General features: G+C 44.6%; 1 protein-coding gene across 1 annotated transcript in view; it reads right to left on the bottom strand.

The window, feature by feature from the left end:
- SEC16B (SEC16 homolog B, endoplasmic reticulum export factor) overlaps positions 1–18,265 on the bottom strand; it is a 39,756-nt gene extending 21,491 nt beyond the window's left edge. Inside the window, exons 1-11 of the mRNA XM_047077312.1 lie at positions 17,970–18,265; positions 16,261–16,373; positions 15,406–15,492; positions 14,550–14,692; positions 12,851–12,995; positions 11,803–11,954; positions 11,372–11,433; positions 9,616–9,751; positions 8,917–9,147; positions 3,219–3,316; positions 1,218–1,299 (exon numbers count right to left, since the gene is read on the bottom strand). Of these exons, the coding sequence (XP_046933268.1) occupies positions 1,218–1,299; positions 3,219–3,316; positions 8,917–9,147; positions 9,616–9,751; positions 11,372–11,433; positions 11,803–11,954; positions 12,851–12,995; positions 14,550–14,692; positions 15,406–15,492; positions 16,261–16,373; positions 17,970–18,265 (1,545 nt within the window). The remainder of the gene's footprint in view (positions 1–1,217; positions 1,300–3,218; positions 3,317–8,916; positions 9,148–9,615; positions 9,752–11,371; positions 11,434–11,802; positions 11,955–12,850; positions 12,996–14,549; positions 14,693–15,405; positions 15,493–16,260; positions 16,374–17,969) is intronic.
- Between the last annotated feature and the right edge of the window lie 330 nt (positions 18,266–18,595).

Here is an 18,595-nt window from a genome sequence, read left to right as displayed (position 1 = left end):
AAGATAGAAGGAAGGAAGTAATATGAAAAACTAATGGAAGGTAGAAAGAACATTCACTGGAAAAATGTTACCACAAAACAAAGAGATATCACCAAACATTTCATCACGAATTTAAGTAAAATCACGAAACAATTTCTTCTATGAAGCAAGGGCATTATCACTAATACTAAGTGATAAGAGCTCAGGAAGAAGACAATGAACAACAGGAAGAGGCCAATGTGACCTGCAGAGCTCAGGGAAGAAGTGAGAGAAAAATCAGAGACATCAAGTTAAAACTGGCACCAAAATTAAGAGACAGTGTCTCTTTCATCAATATGGAAACACAGGAAGGGACACATAGGATGGCAATGAGAAGAGCAAAAAAAAAAAAAAAGAAGAAGAAGAGGAGGAAGAAGAAAAAGAAGAAGAGGAAGGAAGGATGGACAGAAAGAAAGAAATTTTAATTAAAGAGAATATAATCTGTACATGTATATGTATATAGTTCGTATCTATATGAAATGTGCACATATGGAATTCCTGAAAAAAAATAATAATGGAACAAAACAAATATCGAAGGATATAACGCAAGAAAACTTCCTTGAACGGTAAAATATGAATGCACGTATTAAAACAGTATGCTGTGTCCCAAGAAAAAAAAACAAAACAAAACTGCCCTGACAGCACCAATACATCCTGGTAAAGTTACTAGACTTCAAAGGTAAAGAAGGATACCTTGGGGAAAAAAGATACTTTCATAGGGAACTATCAAGCTGGCCTCAGACTTGAGCCATCTCCAACTCTAGACAGCATGTAAGACCAAATATGTCCAACTTTGCAGGATGGATGTGCAGGGGGGAGAAAGAACGGTGGCCTTACTGCAGGAAGCCTGGGGACAGTCTGGCTCTCTCGCTATTTACGCACACTGAGCAGGCAGCTATGGTATTGTGAAAATGACAAGGTTTTTGGAATCAGACAGACGGAGCCAATCCTGGCTCCACTGCTCCTCGCTCAGTGATCTATGGTCATATGACACCTTTGCACCTTAGTTCCCACCTCTGTAAAACGGGGGTAGGAATTCCTTCCTCTGTGTATTAAATGAAATCATATGAATGAATTGGGCCAGGTGCAATTACTACTTATTTTTAATCTTTAAAGTCATCACCTCGTTCCTGAGCTGTCCCCACCCCCCCCAAACCCTTAGGACACTGGGGTTGAAGGAGGTCTGTCACAAAGAATACCGTGGCTGCCTGTGGGATCCTCCCCGACATGAACTGGAAGAGGGTCTGCAGTGGGTCATTGGACGCCAGTGTGCTGGTAAAGCTGCAGAGAGAGACGACCGTTAGTGGGGACCAAGCCGAGAGAGCCTTTGACCCATTGCCAGCGGGGCAACCCCCCCCCCCCCCCCCGTAGATCTCTATTTGACTTCAGCAGCTTCTTTCGGAACATGAACTTCTCTTTGCTTTTCTGCCGCGCCTCTGCTTGGCTCCCACTTTGGGGGGATCGGCAGGATCTTGATTCCACCCCAGATGGGGCTCTCTGTTGGGGGGTATTTTCTGCACTTTGGCACTGATGCCCCAACTCTCCAGTAACCATTTCTATAGGTCTTCTTTGTCACGGAAATGCCCCACATCTCAGAGACCCCTAGAGAGCCCCAGCAGTTAACCCAAACATCTTCTCCGCGGGCCCCTCCTACCCAGTCACCCTCAACTTCTAGTCCCCTGAAGCAGTTCCCCTCGTGCCACGCCCACGGCCTCCAGGGCTGGTTTTCTGGCTTGTGACTAGCCTGGGTCTTTTACTCACATGCACTAAATAGCCATTTTCAGTAACCAAAGAGGCGTAGAACAGGGACCAGAAATGATCTTCCTGATGACAAACCGTGGGATATGCTTAACAAGGATATAATAAGCTCTAGAGCTGATTTGAGATTTAAGCATACTCAGTAAGAGATATTTTTCACAATTCACTGGGCCCCATCAAAAATCAATGGCCCAAGGCAAAAATCTGTCGCAGAGATGTATGCTACAATGTGGGATTGTGGGATGTTCATTTCCAAAACCCAGAGGAAAATCGTCCCTCAGAACAGGCTTTATAGGACGGGGGAAGAACGCGGTCTTTTATTTAATAGCACCCTTGCCTCGGGAGCTCAGAGCGCTTATCATAATAAAACTCCAGGGTTCCTCACCATCCTGAACATAATGAAGTGCACAGAGGTGTTACCAGTCCCTGGGAAGACTGAGGGTTACAGTAGAAGAGAGACTCCACGGAGGCCGTGGTGGAGAAGGGTAGTGTGGCAGCCTTGAAGGGAGGTACCATCTTCTCAGCCATCTGCCCGACAGCCAATTTATGGCCAATTTAAACTTAAGTCAAGCTGAGAGGTTCACAGCTTCACAGCTTCGACTAACACAGGAAGATGAACATTTTGAGGGAGCATCCTTCTCACGGTCTGATCCAAGCCTGCCCCTTATGGGAGGGCCCCCCGGCCCTCCCCACCCCTACCACATGTCTATCCCTGCCAACCCACAGATCTGGCTGCAGCTGGAGGGGCTTACTCAGGAACCCTTCTCCAGCACCCCCTCCCCCCCATTTAATTCCCCTTACTCCAAACTCCTGGCTATGTGGTCAGCCTCCATTCCTGTCTCATCCTGGTTTGGGCATTCTTCCCGGTCTCGGTGTGCTGGCATGATCTCTGACTAAACACATTCCTTCAGTCTCGTCATGTCCCCTGCCCTAGAAGAAGACTTCTGCTTGTAATCCCCCGTCCTATAAAGCCTGTTCCTAGCACAGCTCCTGCTCCCCCATATCCCGACCTTCCTCTCAGCGCCCACATCCCCCACTGCAAGACTCAGTGGTAGACGGCTACTAACTCTCAGACCCAAAGCTCTGTCAGTTAACCCTAAGTGGTCACCTATTCCCTCACTGATGGAACTATCTAGAACAGCCCCTCCCAAAGAGAACTACCGGATTGCAGAAACCCATGCAACTTTTGGAAACTCAGACCCTGAGAAATATTACTAAACTGAATATTTAACATAGCAGGTAGAAAGAATGTGTCCATGTCTAGGTTGTAAGAATCTGGAGAAGCGATATGCTAGGTCCAGGTCAGAAGAGAAAAACTGGAAGGATGCTTGATGCGTGGGGCTTCCCAGCACATCCTGCATTTGCCTCCCAACACTCCCTCCCTTGGCGGGCCTCTCTCTGCTCTCTGCTCCTTAGGTCTTCTTTGCCAGTGGCCTGCTCACCCACTCATAACCCAGCTGTAGGTCCTTGGGTCCATCTTGCTGGCGAGGAACAAAGCGTGGCCCCACAAGTGGTTCTTCATGGCCCACTCCAAGGCTTCCTGAAAACAAAAGCACGTCACAGTCAGCATGGCCCTATTCACCTTCCCACAAACAACAAATGTCGATGGTTGGGTACTGCTGCCCTTGAGCTGTACAAGCTGGGCTCCCAGGAAGGCTCGGAGCCTCATCTGTGAGAGGGACAAAGGAAGAGCGGGTGCCTATTTCTCTCTAAGATGACCCTTCTCCAGCCTTCACTTTATCAAATACATTCTGCTATTTCATCATCTGCCCCTCAAACGTAGCTTCCAGTCAGCCTTAGCTCTTTAGCAGAAGTCACATGATACTTTTACGAACCTAAGCACCGAACACGAGAGAAGCACCGCACCCCCAGGACTGAGTCTCAAAGTACAGGTAGCAAGATGACATTCATGGGGGCGTGTTACAGGAACGGTTTCTTTTTTAACAACTGTGGCAGAGACTGTTAGCTCCCCACCAAAAGCCGTTGCCCCCTTCCTGGGCAAAGAACTGCACCGCATTTTCCCGCCTCCCATGCACCTAGAAGTGACTGAGTTCCAGGCTCTACAATGGCAACAGAAATGGTTATATTGCGTCCAGATCTGGTGCAAAGAAGTCCTGTGCCCGGTCCCCCATGCCCTTCTCCCCATCTGGCTGGCTGGAATGAAGATGGCTTCTCATTCCATATAGACTATATGCTCAGATGGTACAGCCTCCTCCATGCCTTGAACTACTCCGGGAAGAAGGGCTGACCCACCGTTCTGCTCACCTGCCCAGGATGCCCACATGAATAGAAAGTAGCTGTTACCATGTTTGAGCCAGTTTGCATAGCAGTCGACCTGCCCCACCTAATATTATAACTAATTGCTCGTTAACTATCAAGCGCTTGTTATCTATCAACTTCATGTGCCAAATTAATGACACCTTTAGCTTGGTGAGATGGGTTAGAGGCTGTAAGTTTTAACACACACACACACTCACACTCATCTTTTCATTCAATTTTCAGAATTATATATTTGAGGTTTTGACCTGGTATTAATAATCTCTTTAGTGCCCTCAAATAATGCGATTTTTTGGACAGGAAGTCACTAATGAGGTAACTCCACTTCCAAGCACAAATTTCCTTGATCATCCTGACATCTCCCATGCTATCTTATTTGAAAAGGGAGAGAACAAATTTAAACAACCACCATTAGGAAATTCAACTTCACGTCCACTACAAGCAAAAATGACATTGAGTTACTCTTTACATAGGTGAAACTAATTCACAACAGTATTTTTTTTTATAAATATAGCTTTTCTATTTTTTCAATTTATTTTTGAGAGAGAGAAAGTGTGAGTGAGCAAGGGGCAGAGGGAAAGAGAGAGAATCCCACAAGGGGCAGAGAGAGGGAGAGAGAAGGAGAGACAGAACATCCCCAAAGAGGGCTCTAGCTCACCCAATATGGGACTCGAACTCACAAACTGTGAGACCATGACCTGAGCTGAAGTCGGATACTCAACCTACTGAGCCACCAGGTGCCCCCACAACAGTATTTTTTTAAAGGAATTACTAATAATTGGTTGGGAATCACCACTTTGCTCAAAAATTTGCATCTCCAAAAATATAATTTAGGAATAAGTGAACTGAGAACTTACATTGAGGATATTAATCTGACACAGTGCCAGAAATGAGACCCCAGTCAATATTAATAAAGGTTTTAAAGACATTTTGGTCTCCAGTTCCTCATGAACCACTCTGAGCCCCCAGAGTACTCCTTCTATTCCCTGCTCACCTCTGGGGCTATAGGTATGGCAGGTGGTGCAGTGGATGGTCAGAAGCCCAAGTTCAGACATCAGGCTGCCTAGATCTGAACCCTGGTTTTATTACTTACTAACTCTCCTCATTTGTCAGTACATAAAACAAGAATAGAACCTAACCCACAGGGCTTCTATGAAGATAAATGAGACAATGCATGTAAGATGTTAAGTAAGTGCCTGGTACATAGAAAGTACTTTTTAAATACTTGCTTTTGGGGCACCTGGGTGGCTCAGTCAGTTAAGTGTCCGACTTCGGCTCAGGTCACAATCTCGCGGTTTGTGGGTTTGAGCCCCGCGTCGGGCTCTGTGCTGACAGCTCAGAGCCTGGAGCCTGCTTCGGATTCTGTGTCTCCCTCTCTTTCTACCCCTCCCCCATTCACACTCTGTCTCTCTCTCTCAAAAATGAATAAACATTAACAAATAATAATGATAAATAAATAAATAAATATTTGCTTTTGTTATTGTTATTGCTACGGTCATTACTTAATTTTTCTTAAGGAAAGAGATTTTTATTGATTTATTTCTGTATCCCCCACTGGATTCAATGCCTTAGAAGTTGTGGCTGTTTGACAAATGTTTACCGAATAAATAAATTGTGAAACTCCAGGTCCCTACTATATAGTGAACAGGGGGATGGTTATCATATGATCCCACTGATTTTCACTGAATATCATGTCTACCACTCATTTAAAATATAATATCACATGAATGCAGCGTGTTATATGTATAAGTGATGAATTACTGGGTTCTACTCCTGAAGCCAATATTACACTGAATGCTAACTGACTAGAATTTAAATAAAATTTTGGAAAAAAATAAAATAAAATATAACATCATATACAGATAAACAGAGATTAAAGATTCAAATGTAAAGGTGAAGTCACAAAAGTATTTGAACCTTATTTTCATAAATTAGTTTTAAAGTAGGAAAGCCTTTCTAAATATCACCCCACAAAAGTAATTTTGTACAGAAAGTCCTTAAAAAGTAAAGAGCTCTTACAAATCAATAAATAGAGATCAAACACCCAACAGAACAACGTAGAAGATCCATGACAAAATAATTCACAGATTAGGGGCACCTGGGTGGCTCAGTCAGTTAAGTGGTTAAGCGTCCAACTTCAGCTCAGGTCATGATCTCACAGTTCATGGGTTTGGGCCCCCCGTCAGGGTCTGTGCTGACAGCTCAGAACCTGGATCCTGCTTCAGATTCTGTGTCTCTGTCTCTCTCTGCCCCTCCGCCACTCACACGCACATGCATACTCTCTCTCTCTCTCTCTCCAAAATAAATAAATATTTTTAAAATTTTTAATTCACAGATTAAAACATATTCAACTTCATTTATAACAAGAGAAAAGGAACAACTCCACTAAATTTTATATATGTATATATATATATATTTTTTTTTTTTTTTAACCTTTCAGATTGGCACATATGAAAAGCTTGGAAACACTAAATTGGTAAGAGTAGAGAAACAGGAACTCTCATATATTGTTCATTGAGTAATTGGTACAACCTCTAAAAAAGGCAATTTGTTGATATTTCTCAAAATTTCCAGCCATGTACCCTTTGACTCAACACTTCCATTTCCAGAAGCTATTCTAGAAATCATATGTATATTCTCCTACACGGCAAACGACATTGGTCCTTATCACAGTGCTATTTGTAGTAGCAAAAGACTGTTAATAATCTGTCAATCTATCGGGGTTTTATTAAATAAATTATGATTTATCTTTAGAAATCTATGCAGCCATAAAAATAAGAAGGAAGACATTTATATACTATAAAGAACAGGGTTCAGAAAAATGTGACCTGAAGGCCAAATTCAGCCCACTGCCCATTTTGGTACAGCCCACAAACTAAGAATAACTTTTCACATTTTTAAATGATTGGTAAAAAATTAAAGAAATGATAACACTGGGGCACTTGAATGGCTCAGTCAGTTAAGCGTCAGATTCTTGATTTCAGATCAGGTCATGATCTCATGGTTGGTAAGTTGAGCCCCCCGCCCCCCCCCCCCCCCCCCGTTAGCACAGAGCCTGCTTACGATTCTCTTCCTCTCCCTCTCTCTCTGCCCCTCCCCCATGTGCCCTCTCTCTCTCTCTCTCTCTCTCTGAAGATGAACTTAAAAAAAAAGGATAACACCTCATTACACATAAAAATTATGTATAACTCAAATGTCTATGTATATAAATAAAGCACAGCCACACCCACTCATTTACATATTGTCTGTGGCTGCTTTTATCAGACAATAGCAGATATGAGTAGTGGCAACAGAGACCCCATGGCCTGCAAAACCTAATATACTTACTGTCAGTCCTTTTACAGAAAACAACTGTAACCATGTTATAGAGTGTTTTCTAGGATATTTTGTTAAATGGAAAAAGGAAGGTGAAGAAATGGTATATGGGAGCGCCTGGCTGGTTCAGTCACTAGAGTGTTTGACTCTTGATCTCAGGATTGTTAAGTTTGAGCCCCATGCTGGGAGTAGAGATTACTTAAAATAAAATCTTTATTTTTTTTATTTTTTAAACTAAAATATTGAAAAAAGAAATAATATATGGTAAGCTATAAGGAACAAAAGGAGAACATAATCTTACATGCAGAAAACATCTCTGGGTATTTTAGAGACAGCCTGTTTTAGAGACAGGCTGAGAGGGTGGGGGCATCATCTCTTCTCTTACATGCTTTTTATCTTTTGAGTTTTGAATCATAGTGATTCAAATTGATTTCAATTATATATTCCAGTATTTAAACTCTCTTTAAGACTTCTGTAAAATGTGAGTTCAGCTTCAAAATTAAACAAGGCATAAAAAAATAGGTAAGTATATGAGGTGATTAATGTTATTCACTCCATGGGGAAAATCCTTTTACAATGTATTTGTACATCAAATCATCGCATCGTGCACTTTAAATATCTTGCAATTTTGTCACATATACCTCAATTAAATTTTTTGAATAAATAGCATAAGAATAAAAATCATCTAATTTACATATCAAAAAAACAAGGCATCTCTTCATCTGTTGAATTAAAGTATTCAATATTGGGAGGCATACCTGAGATATAGCTGGTGAGGATAACATTTATAAACAGACTTTCTGGAAACTAATTTAGTGTATATGTGAAGAAGCTTTTAAAAGTGCGTACCCTTTAACTTATAGTTCCATTCTAGGAATCTATCCTAAAAAAATAAGAAGATAATCCAAAGATTTATATAACAAGATGTTCAAATTGTGTAATTTATAATGGGTGGCAAAATTATAAATAGCCTATATATTCAAAAACAGTGAATTAGATCAATAAAATATTTAAAATTCATATCATAGAATATTGTCCATTTGTTAAAATGGTACGTTTTAACACCATGGGAATATTACACCGTATAATCTTAACTGAAAAAGTAGAAATAATGCATATGTAATTTAATTCTATCTTTAATATATGTGCATAGAAAAATGCTAGAATTAAGTATATCAAGATGTTAACAGATTTTTTTTTTTAATGTTTATTTACTTTTGAGAGAGAGCAAGGGAGGGGCAGGGAGAGAGGGGGACAGAGGATCCAAAGGAGGCTCTGTGTTGAGAGCAGACAGCCAGATGTGGGGCTTGAACTCATGACCTGTGAGATCATGACCTGAGCCGAAGTCGACCACTTAACCAACTGAGCCATCCAGGCGCCCCCAGATGTTAGCTTTTAATGGTAAGTCTATATAATTTTTTTCTTTGCACCTTTCTGAGCTTCTTAGGTGCTATAAAATGAGTGTAAATTACTCCTATGGTTGGAGGAGGGGTGAGTGATGGGGGCGTAGTTACTTTTTAAAAACAAGCATGGAAGGGCCACACCTGCCTTCTTCCTGCCGTAGTAGAGCAGTTTAGTGAATTTCTCTACGATCTGTGCAGGCGTCTCCACGCTGGGGGGAATCTCCCCGGTGAGCAGGTTCGGGGTCCCTGAGCTCAGCACCGGCCAGTCCTCGTCGGTCAGGTTGATGAGGTTGGCCACTGGCGGCTGCCTCTTGTACTTCTCCAGCTTCTTACAGTCTTGCATCAGCAGCTCCGCGATGTCAGATCCCACCATGGACTGTCAGGCAAAGAGGGTCATCCTGAGGGAGAATCCTATTGTCCTCGGGCCGGCAGCCCCTGCTGAAGAAGGAGGGCACCAGAGCACCTGCCGTCTTCATGAGGAGGTCAACTTCCAAACACAAGACAGCCCTTTCTTGGACTATTGTATTTCACACTTCAGCTTCACTCTCTCATGGTGATTTTCTGCCTGTCAGGAGCCACCAAGATTACCAGAAATAGGCCCACTCTTACAGTTGTATTATGTGGTTGGTACAGTAACCCCAGGCCAGGGAGAAGGGCAGAGAAAAGACCATCTTTAGCAAACTGCGTTGACATCTGAGCAATTTTTTCCCACTTAGGGCCATTTGTTGCTTCTTTAACATTATCTTTTATAATCATGTCATAAGCCGAATCCTCTCTATCCCTGAAAGACTTAAATTTCAATCCGGCCTGCACCTGCTCACCCGTCGGAGTGATAATACTTTACCCCATTCTGTCGACAAAGGAGAACTAACAACTGCCACAGTAGAGCTGAGTCTCTGCTCCTCTGTGTCTCAGATTTTCGGCTCTGAGCTGCTTTCTGCTGGCAAAATGTCATGATGTCCACCTTGTGTACATCTTCCCTATGGAGAGATTTCAGGGAGCAAAGGGTGAGGGGCAGACTCTTTTGCCGCACAGCACTGCAGGCTCCTTGTACGGAGGGAGGGTGCTAGCAGAGGGTGGGGGGACTGAGATAGAAGCCTGACAACCCAGGGCTGGAGTACTGAGTCTGTAGTTTCCTTGATGAACAGAAAGGGACTTCAGAAATTCTCTCACACACCCTCCCCATTTTACAGATGAGGAAACTGAGGCCCACAGGGTACCTGCCCAGGGTAGCAGGCAAGGGCACAGACTTACAGATGAGGAAACTGAGACCCACAGGTACCCTGCCCAGGGTAGCAGGCAAGGGCACAGACTTTGGAGTCAGACCACCTTGCGTTTAAATCTAGCCTGCCACGTCTCACCTTATAAAACTACCTCCATATAAAAGGAATTAACAACGTATATTAAGTGCTCAATAAATGGGCAATGTTATTTGCTCCAGGTCGTCCAAATAAAATCAATCAAATTGGGACCAGCACCCCCAGTGTCCACACAGCCAGCTCAACGTTCTATCCCCCATCTGTATACCTGTGTGTAAGAAATAGATTTGACACTCACTTTTACTTGAAGGAACCGTCAAAATACTGTGGGCTTTTCTTGGAGGGGGAAACTTCAGGATAAGTTTATAGAATAGTGATGATGATACATAAAGGGCTTCCATATGCATTATCTCACTTGCGTCTCAAAGCCACCACTTAAAGTAGGCACAACCAGTGTTACATCATTTCCGAAAGAGAAAACTAAGGCTCAAAGAAGATTAGCTGATCTGTTTGCCCTGAGACCTCTAGTTAGTAGGATGCGTGGGCCAAGGACCCAGCTCCTCTTGACTCCAGCCAGGACTCTCTCCACCAGAGTGCCCTAAATATTTATCAGAAACTTGACTAAGAATTTAAAAGCAGGGGCGCCTGGGTGGCGCAGTCGGTTAAGCGTCCGACTTCAGCCAGGTCACCATCTCGCGGTCCGTGAGTTCGAGCCCCGCGTCGGGCTCTGGGCTGATGGCTCAGAGCCTGGAGCCTGTTTCTGATTCTGTGTCTCCCTCTCTCTCTGCCCCTCCCCCGTTCATGCTCTGTCTCTCTGTGTCCCAAAAATAAATAAACGTTGAAAAAATAAATAAATAAATAAATAAATAAATAAATAAATAAATAAGAATTTAAAAGCAGTTCTAGCTCAGTCCTGCAGAGGGCAGACTTGCACACTGTCCAATAACTCAACACAGACTATGCTAGTCCTCTCTAGAAAAAGGCAAGAATTTTTTTTTCCACTGTGATCCACTTGTCTATGATTTCCCAGGCTGTGCTCCACTTTTCTGCCAGTACCTGTTAAGTGCGGAGAATGTTAAAACCTACCACGTAGCTCCTGCAAAATAGAGCTGTTTTCAGATTTTTAATCTTAATTTTTCTTTCTGCCCTTCAGCTAGCAAATTGTTTGTCAAAATGGCCCAGGCCACATTTGTCTCAATCTTGTTGCACAGAGTATTCTACTCCAAGGGGGATAGACATTTTCTTTTAAGGAGGCCAAGAACAAATCCCCCAAGTGCTGATCTGGGCAGGCAGATTTTGTAAGTTCAAAAGCCCTACTTGGCAGCTCGTAAGATAACTTACCTGATCAGGGGTCCTGAGAAAGTCCTCATCTCTTCTTGTTCTTCAGAGTCACTAAGAATAATCTGGAACAAAAAAATCATATTTGGTGTCCCAGACTATATCCACCCAAAGCCCCTGTCAGTCAAGTTCAATATCAGAACCCATGGCTATGGCCCTGGGCTGTGGCTCAGTGCCTTGTGGAGAACACAGGAGGACAAAAGTGAGTTCTCCAGTTGTCGAAAATGAGCCAATAGCATCTCAGGAAAAACACAAATCTAGCATCACTCCTTTGAGAGAAGATCCCTACCTTTCTTTCACAAAACATACCCCAAACCACGGAATGCCTGATTCAGTTCCCCACAAGGGCATCCCATTCCTGGAGATGTCCAGACTCAGGTCAAGGAAAGCAGAAGGCAGAATGCCAGCTTTCCGGGACACAGAATCTCGTTTACCTCCATGCTGTGCAGTTCAACAAGGGCCGTCTGTCCATCACTGGGAGAGCTGGGACCCACGCGCACCAGCTGACCTCCTGGCCCAAAGCTCACAGGCACATGAGAGATGTAGAACTTCATGGGTGCCTTGGGACCAGCTGCTGAGACAGCCTCTGACCGACAGACACAGGTGGACACTGTTAGGATTACTGCTGCTGCTTTTCTTTACTTTAGAAGTACACCACCGACATATTTCTCTCCAAATTCCACCTGGGCCAGGATAAGACTCAGGGCAGGTGACACAATTAGAAGAAGCCCAGGCGGGGGCATCTGGGTGGCTCAGTCGGTTGAGCGTCCGACTTCAGCTCAGGTCATGATCTCATAGGTCATGAGTTCAAGCCCTGCATAAAGCTGCCTGCTTTGGATCCTCTGTCTCCCTCTCTCTCTCTCTCTCTCTCTGTGCCCCTCCCTACTCACACTCTCTCTTTCAAAAATGAATAAACATTTACTTAAAGAAGAAGAAGAAGAAGAAGAAGAAGAAGCAGCCCATGCTACAAGTCAGATTTAAGCCTCTAAGAATATGGCAGAATATAATGTGAGAATCTGCTGGTTTGGTCCAAATGGCAAAACACCAGGCCCAGACTCCCAGCGATGGTGAGATGCTGGGGACTCTGCCTCTCATAGTCGAATACTCATGACATGTATCCTACATCCAGACAAAGCAACTATGCTTTGTGGCCTGCCCTTGCTTTACCAAACTGACTCTTGCCTTCACTTTCTTCACCTGTTATACAAAAGTACATCTGGGCGCCTCCCCTCCCAGCCTGATCCTGACGCCTACAAGCCGGGTTCCCTTCCAAGAATCAGCTATGATGCAATCTCCGGTACAAGAGAAAAGGTGAGAAATGGAGCCACAGTGGCCTCTCTGCCCAGGAGAAACTACATAAGTAAACGGGGCAGCCGCAGTCCACTCTTGGAAGTGCAGGGGAAGGGTGACTTTCCAAGAGGTTGTCACCCAGCCCTCTTCTCACAAGACTCAACCAGTTGCTTAGATCATGGCAGTACCCACCAGCCTGAATTGGACTCCAAGCTGCCGACGCCACGGGATCGTAGGGCTCCGAGTCAGCTCCCATGTACTGACTGAGTTCGTAGGCGCTAGAGCTGAGACCAGACTCATGCTGCCGGAGAAGGCTGGACTCATTGGCCAGCGATGGCTGGAAGTTAAAGATAATAAAAACACGCAGGAAGGATCAGAAGCACTTTCAGAGAAATGGTCCTCTCGAGTGTTCCTTCAAAGCAACAAAACTGAAACTTTCAAATAAATACACCGCATGGTGGAGGTGTTGAAAGGAAAAAAAAGTGATCATTTAATTGACAGGTGTTGGCTAAAAAAAATGAATTAAGGCCTAGTGGGAAGAGTGTAGGCCCTGAGGCCATGGGACCTGAATTCAAATCTCAGTTTTGTCGGGACGCCTGGCTGGTTCAGTTGGTAGAGCATAAGACTCCTGATCTTGGGGTTGTGAGTTCAAGCCGCGCTCTGCACAGTGTCGAGATTACTTAAAAATAAAAAAACAGGGGCGCCTGGGTGGCTCAGTTGGTTAAGCGTCCAACTTCGGCTCAGGTCAAGATCTCGCGGTCCGTGAGTTCGAGCCCCGCGTCGGGCTCTGTGCTGACTGCTCAGAGCCTGGAGCCTGTTTCAGATTCTGTGTCTCCCTCTCTCTCTGACCCTCCCCCGTTCATGCTCTGTCTCTCTCTCTCTCTCTCTCAAAAATAAATAAACGTTAAAAAAAAATTCTTTAAAAAAAAATAAAAATTAAAAAAATTAAAAAATAAATCTTCAAATGATTTAGGCTCTCTGATGATACCATGGGCATATATCACATAGTCTGTACCCTGCACTGTTAAGCCTTAGGTATACAGGAGAAAATGTTCTCAAAAATCATACATATCTAATCGTGGAAACAAAATTGATATAAGACTGTCAAAAATCAATAGCTTGTCTCTACAGTATCTTTGCAACTTTTCCAAAAATCTAAAATTATTCTGGGGCGCCTGGGTGGCTCAGTCGGTTAAGCGTCCGACTTCGGCTCAGGTCATGATCTCACGGTCCGTGAGTTCGAGCCCCACGTCGGGCTCTCTGCTGACAGCTCAGAGCCTGGAGCCTGCTTCGGATTCTGTGTCTCCCTCTCTCTCTGGCCCTCCCCTGTTCATGCTCTGTCTCTCTCTGTCTCAAAAATAAATAAACATTAAAAAAAAATCTAAAATTATTCTAAAATTAAAAGTTTATTTTTAAAATATATAAGAACGCCATTGTATGGCCCAGCTGGTATAAGCAGTAAAATTTCAGAAGCGAGCACTGGAAGAGTCACGAGAGGTTTCAAGCTCTGCTTTTCAGACCGGAATTCAGATAGTCTAGCAACTCCCACTTGCTGGGTAAACCAAATTGCCAGTCCACTGGGGTACCGGTGACAGCCTCTCCTCTTTGCGAGCACCTCAGAGTGACCTGGGTGACATTTCCTGATCCAGCCACACACACACACACACACACACACACACACACACACATGCCAAAGGGTCAGATCAGGGCCCCAGGAAGGCAAGGAAAGGAGGAGGTATGAGTGGAGGTTCCATAGAGAGGGGACGATGTCACCGCTCAGACCTCTGGCCACTGGCCACCCCCACTCCCAAGGGCCCTGCCCTGCCCCTATTTCATTGTCTGGTATGATGCACTGTCACAGTCCACCAGCCCCCTTGTCCCTTCGGATTACCTCATTCTTCTGGGTTCCCGTTAGCAGACTCTCCGGAAACAGGTCCCCAGGCCTCTCCGGCCTAGTGTTAGAAGCAGGACTGTCTTTATGAGAGTTCCGACTCTTGGATCTACAGAAAATTACGGAAGCAGGTGAGGGGGGTCCTGGGCAAGCCAGCCAGAGTGAGCTGCAGACTTCTGCTGCAGAGCGTGGGCAGTGTCAGGTGGCCTGTGTGCCATAGGGAAGAGCCTTGTCCTCCCTCGGCCACCCCAATCTATCAATACCAGAGAAACGGGAGCTCCTGGGTTCCACAGGGCAGTTACTGGAAGTAACCCAAACGCTGTGGAGAAGGGCTGGTCTCTGCAGCCTAACACCCTGCAATGACTCAAAGCAGAGCAGCTGGGTTGGTGAGTTGGTCAGACACGGTCAAGGCACCAGGCCGAAGGACACCAGAACAGGTGTTTGTGTAAAATGCTCTTCTCTGCTCACTCCTTCCCAGGGGCTATCCCATTCTCCGCGCACAGGAGTGGGCAAAGGAGAAACAGCCCAGCCTCGGGCAGGACCCGATTCTGCAAACTTCGGCCAAGCCACATCTGTTCTGAGGCCAATAAGGAATCCAGGCTCTCGTGTAGGGTGGACCTCAAGTAACCTCACAGGACTCAGCTGACCCCAAGTTTGGGAGCTGCCTCTCAGAATTAAGACTCCACTGACAGCTGGCCTGGGCCACCCTGGGCTACTCCCACAACCCCGTGGCCAGAGTAGAAGCAGACGGGGGTTCTGGAGACAGAGACGAGCACCCGATTCCATAGACTTGCCTAACATAGTGTGAGTTTGGCTGGATCGTGTTGAGCTGGCCTCTCCTTTCACACTTACAGACTATTCTGGTTTTCGTGATGATGCTCACTGAGGTACTTTTGATCTCGGTGATCTTCCTGCCACATATAAGGACTCTCTCGCCTTGGCGCTGCACCCTCAGAGAAAACAAAATCAAGACAGGTCATTTCCCATTCCTAAAAGTTTAGGAAGACAGCAGCGAGCTGTGAGGCTGAGTCACCAGAGCACCAGAGATATAAAAACATGTTTGCCAAAGTGAATAAAATTGAGACGTGAGCGCTAACAATGGGAGTCAACAGAATGCTCCTCAGTCCTTCCTGAATCAACCACCTTGGCTCCATACAATTGTATCATCGTGGGGATCACGTGTGTGCGTTTTCAGTTTTGAAACAGATTTCTCTTTGCAGGCAGGTCAGAAGCTGCCATTGACACATACCTAAAGCCTCAGTATCGGCAGAGTATAAATTCCTGTGGGTGCATATCTGCCACCCTCAAGGTAAATGACGGTCAGACTCATCCCAGCCCAGCCACACACTTGACAACTTCATTGTTAAGAACTGACTTCACTGTTACTTGGTCAGAGACTGTAATCTTGGCTGTAACGAGGAGTGGAGGAAAAAATGTGGACAAGTACGAACTAGCCATAATACTGGTAACATAATGATAGTTTCAGGGCTATCACTGACACATACAAAGGAAAATGACTCCTTTCTGTCTCTTCCCCTCAAGACATCTAGCAGTAGTGTCTTTGCTGGGGCCTCATCTGGCCAAGGAAGAAGTGGGTGAGGACAGGGGTTCTACCTCAGCCAAGTAGGATGGCCAAGACGAGGCTCTGAGCACGCCCTGTCTACCAGATCAGCTGCGCCACCCCAAAGGCTCTTTGGAGATTATTCCATACCTCTTTCTTCCTGTAGCTGCTGCGGGGGTCTGTGGTAGTAATAATCTCCATAAGCATATTCTTCCCTCAGGGTTGGAGAATGATAGCTCTGATACGGATCCTCAATGCCTGGCCTAAAATATCACAAAGGTCAGTCATTCAAGGATGAGTGTGGTAAAAAGAGAAACCAATGGAGGACTTGACAAACTAAATAACTTCAGAGGACAAATCTGTGACCTCTGTCTAGAACCCGCTTTAAAATCGCAGTTAATTCTAGATCCTATAAACAGAAGATCCAGAATCAGCAGGAGGAGGGCCTTTATTTCAGAACAAGGCTGGGACTTTTAGAGCAAAATCAAGTGTCTCATTCTCTTTGATTTCCCCTACTCCTCAAATACATACATCCAACAATACATGATGTTATTTTAGAAAACCCTGCCCTGAAATTATCTTAGAATACCCCTTCCTGGGGCACCTGGGTGGCTCAGTCAGTTAAGCCTCTGACTCTTGATTTTTGCTTGGGTCACAACCTCACGGTTCCTGAGTTCGAGTCCCATGTCAGGCTCTGTGCTGTCAGTGCGGAGCCTGCTTGGGATTCTCTCTCTCTTCCTCTCTCTCTCCACCCCTCCCCCATGTGTTCTCTCTCTCTCTCTCTCTCTCTCTCTCTCTGTCCCTCTATATATCTGTCTCTGTCTCTTTCTCTCTCTCTCAAAATAAATAAATATGCTATAAAAAAAAAAGAATATCCTTTCCTGAGATGACTGTGTAGGTACCCAACACGCCATTGTAAGTCCCATGCATATTACAGATGGAAATGAGATGAAAAAGTCACATTGGACTCTCTTAAATCTGACTGCTTTCATTGCCTCTGTCCTCGACATACCTTCTTTGAGAAGTCAACAATACAAAACAGATTGAGGAAAGAATGTCACATTGTTAGTCTTTTTATTAACTAATAATTCTTTAATATTTCATGGAGCAAAGGCTTACAGTAATCGTCATAATTTCAACCCAAAATATGTAGGCAGGTAAATATCACTCCACCTGGAAAAGCTGAAGTAAAACATACATGACTTCCAATATCCCATAAAATATTAAATCCTATGTTATCAATCAGGATTCACGAACAGGAATTCCAGATTCTCCTAGCATTACCTCACGGGGACATCTTCATTCTGAACTTGGAGACTACAAGCTTCTACCTGCTTTCTCTCAGGTCAATTTCATTTTTTAAAATGTTCCCATTTACTCATCCCATGCATATTTTTTCAGTATGCCAGTCACACCCTGAGTACTGTTCTAGGCACTGAGTCTCTTCTTGGTGCTGGTGGTGTCAGTGCAAACAACACTGAGAAGTTTTTACAAGGAACTCTAAGACAAACTTTTCCATAATCTACCAATATTGCCTTTTGCCGTCCCCGAGTCAAAGGGTCTCATCTGCTATCTTGGATCCACCATTCTTTCTACTTTCTGCCCTGGCCCCAACACCCAGTCACGCTGTGATTGCCTCTTTAAGAAGCCCCACCAGAGAACAAAAAGGAGGGAAGTACTATTTCCAGTTACCTAAATCCAATTTGGGAGGGGAAAGTGTTTGGCGAAGTCAATGTAACAGGGTGGAGAAGGAAAAAGAAGAAAAAGAGGAAGAGTAAAAGGAAAAGGAAGAAGGAAGAGAACGATCTACTGAGAAGCACGTAGGAGAGCTGGGTGAACTCCAAGCGTGAGAGCCATACCTTGAATACAACTGACGGGGATAACCACCTTCATAATAGTCAACTCCCAAAACAGGCTGACGCCTTTCTCCAGGCCTGGATGCATAATGGGGCTGCTGGTGGTCCGTCCTGGGGTCCTGCTGCGGCTGGGGGCTCCTGTGCGTGTCTTGCCACTGATGGTACCTCTCTCCATTGTACCAAGAGCGAGGAACGGGCCGATGGTTTCCATCTCTCTGAAGCCCTCGGTCTGGATCCTTTGATGGTGCTGTGGGCCTCCCCCATGGCTGAGGTGGCCACTGAGGAGCCCAAAATTCCATCCTTGACCCTCAGAATTTCCCTCGTGTTTTTATTCAGTTATGTAATTATTTTCTGTTCCTGCAGACAAAAAAAAAAAAAACATCATTTTAGGCTTATATCCAAACACGATGATTGATTAGGTTTTCTGAATAAAGCATCTACAGTCCTCAAAATCTTTTATCTGAAACAAAACACCTGGGCAGTGATATAGAGATATCTGGGGGAAAATCTCAAGCAGACACATGAAATAAATAACAGGCTAGACAATTATACTGATGTTGCTTTAAAAATTAAAAAGAATATTTGGAGCAACAAGAGGTGTAGGAGGCAGGAGAGACAGAGAACAGTCA

Source organism: Lynx rufus, unplaced genomic scaffold (assembly GCF_022079265.1).
Source record: "Lynx rufus isolate CCGP_SWC_20201006 ecotype Redwood Valley unplaced genomic scaffold, mLynRuf1.p SCAF_15, whole genome shotgun sequence".
Classification (NCBI taxonomy): domain Eukaryota; kingdom Metazoa; phylum Chordata; class Mammalia; order Carnivora; family Felidae; genus Lynx; species Lynx rufus.
Note: the sequence above shows the minus strand (reverse complement) of the source record. Positions and strands in the feature narration are given on the sequence as shown.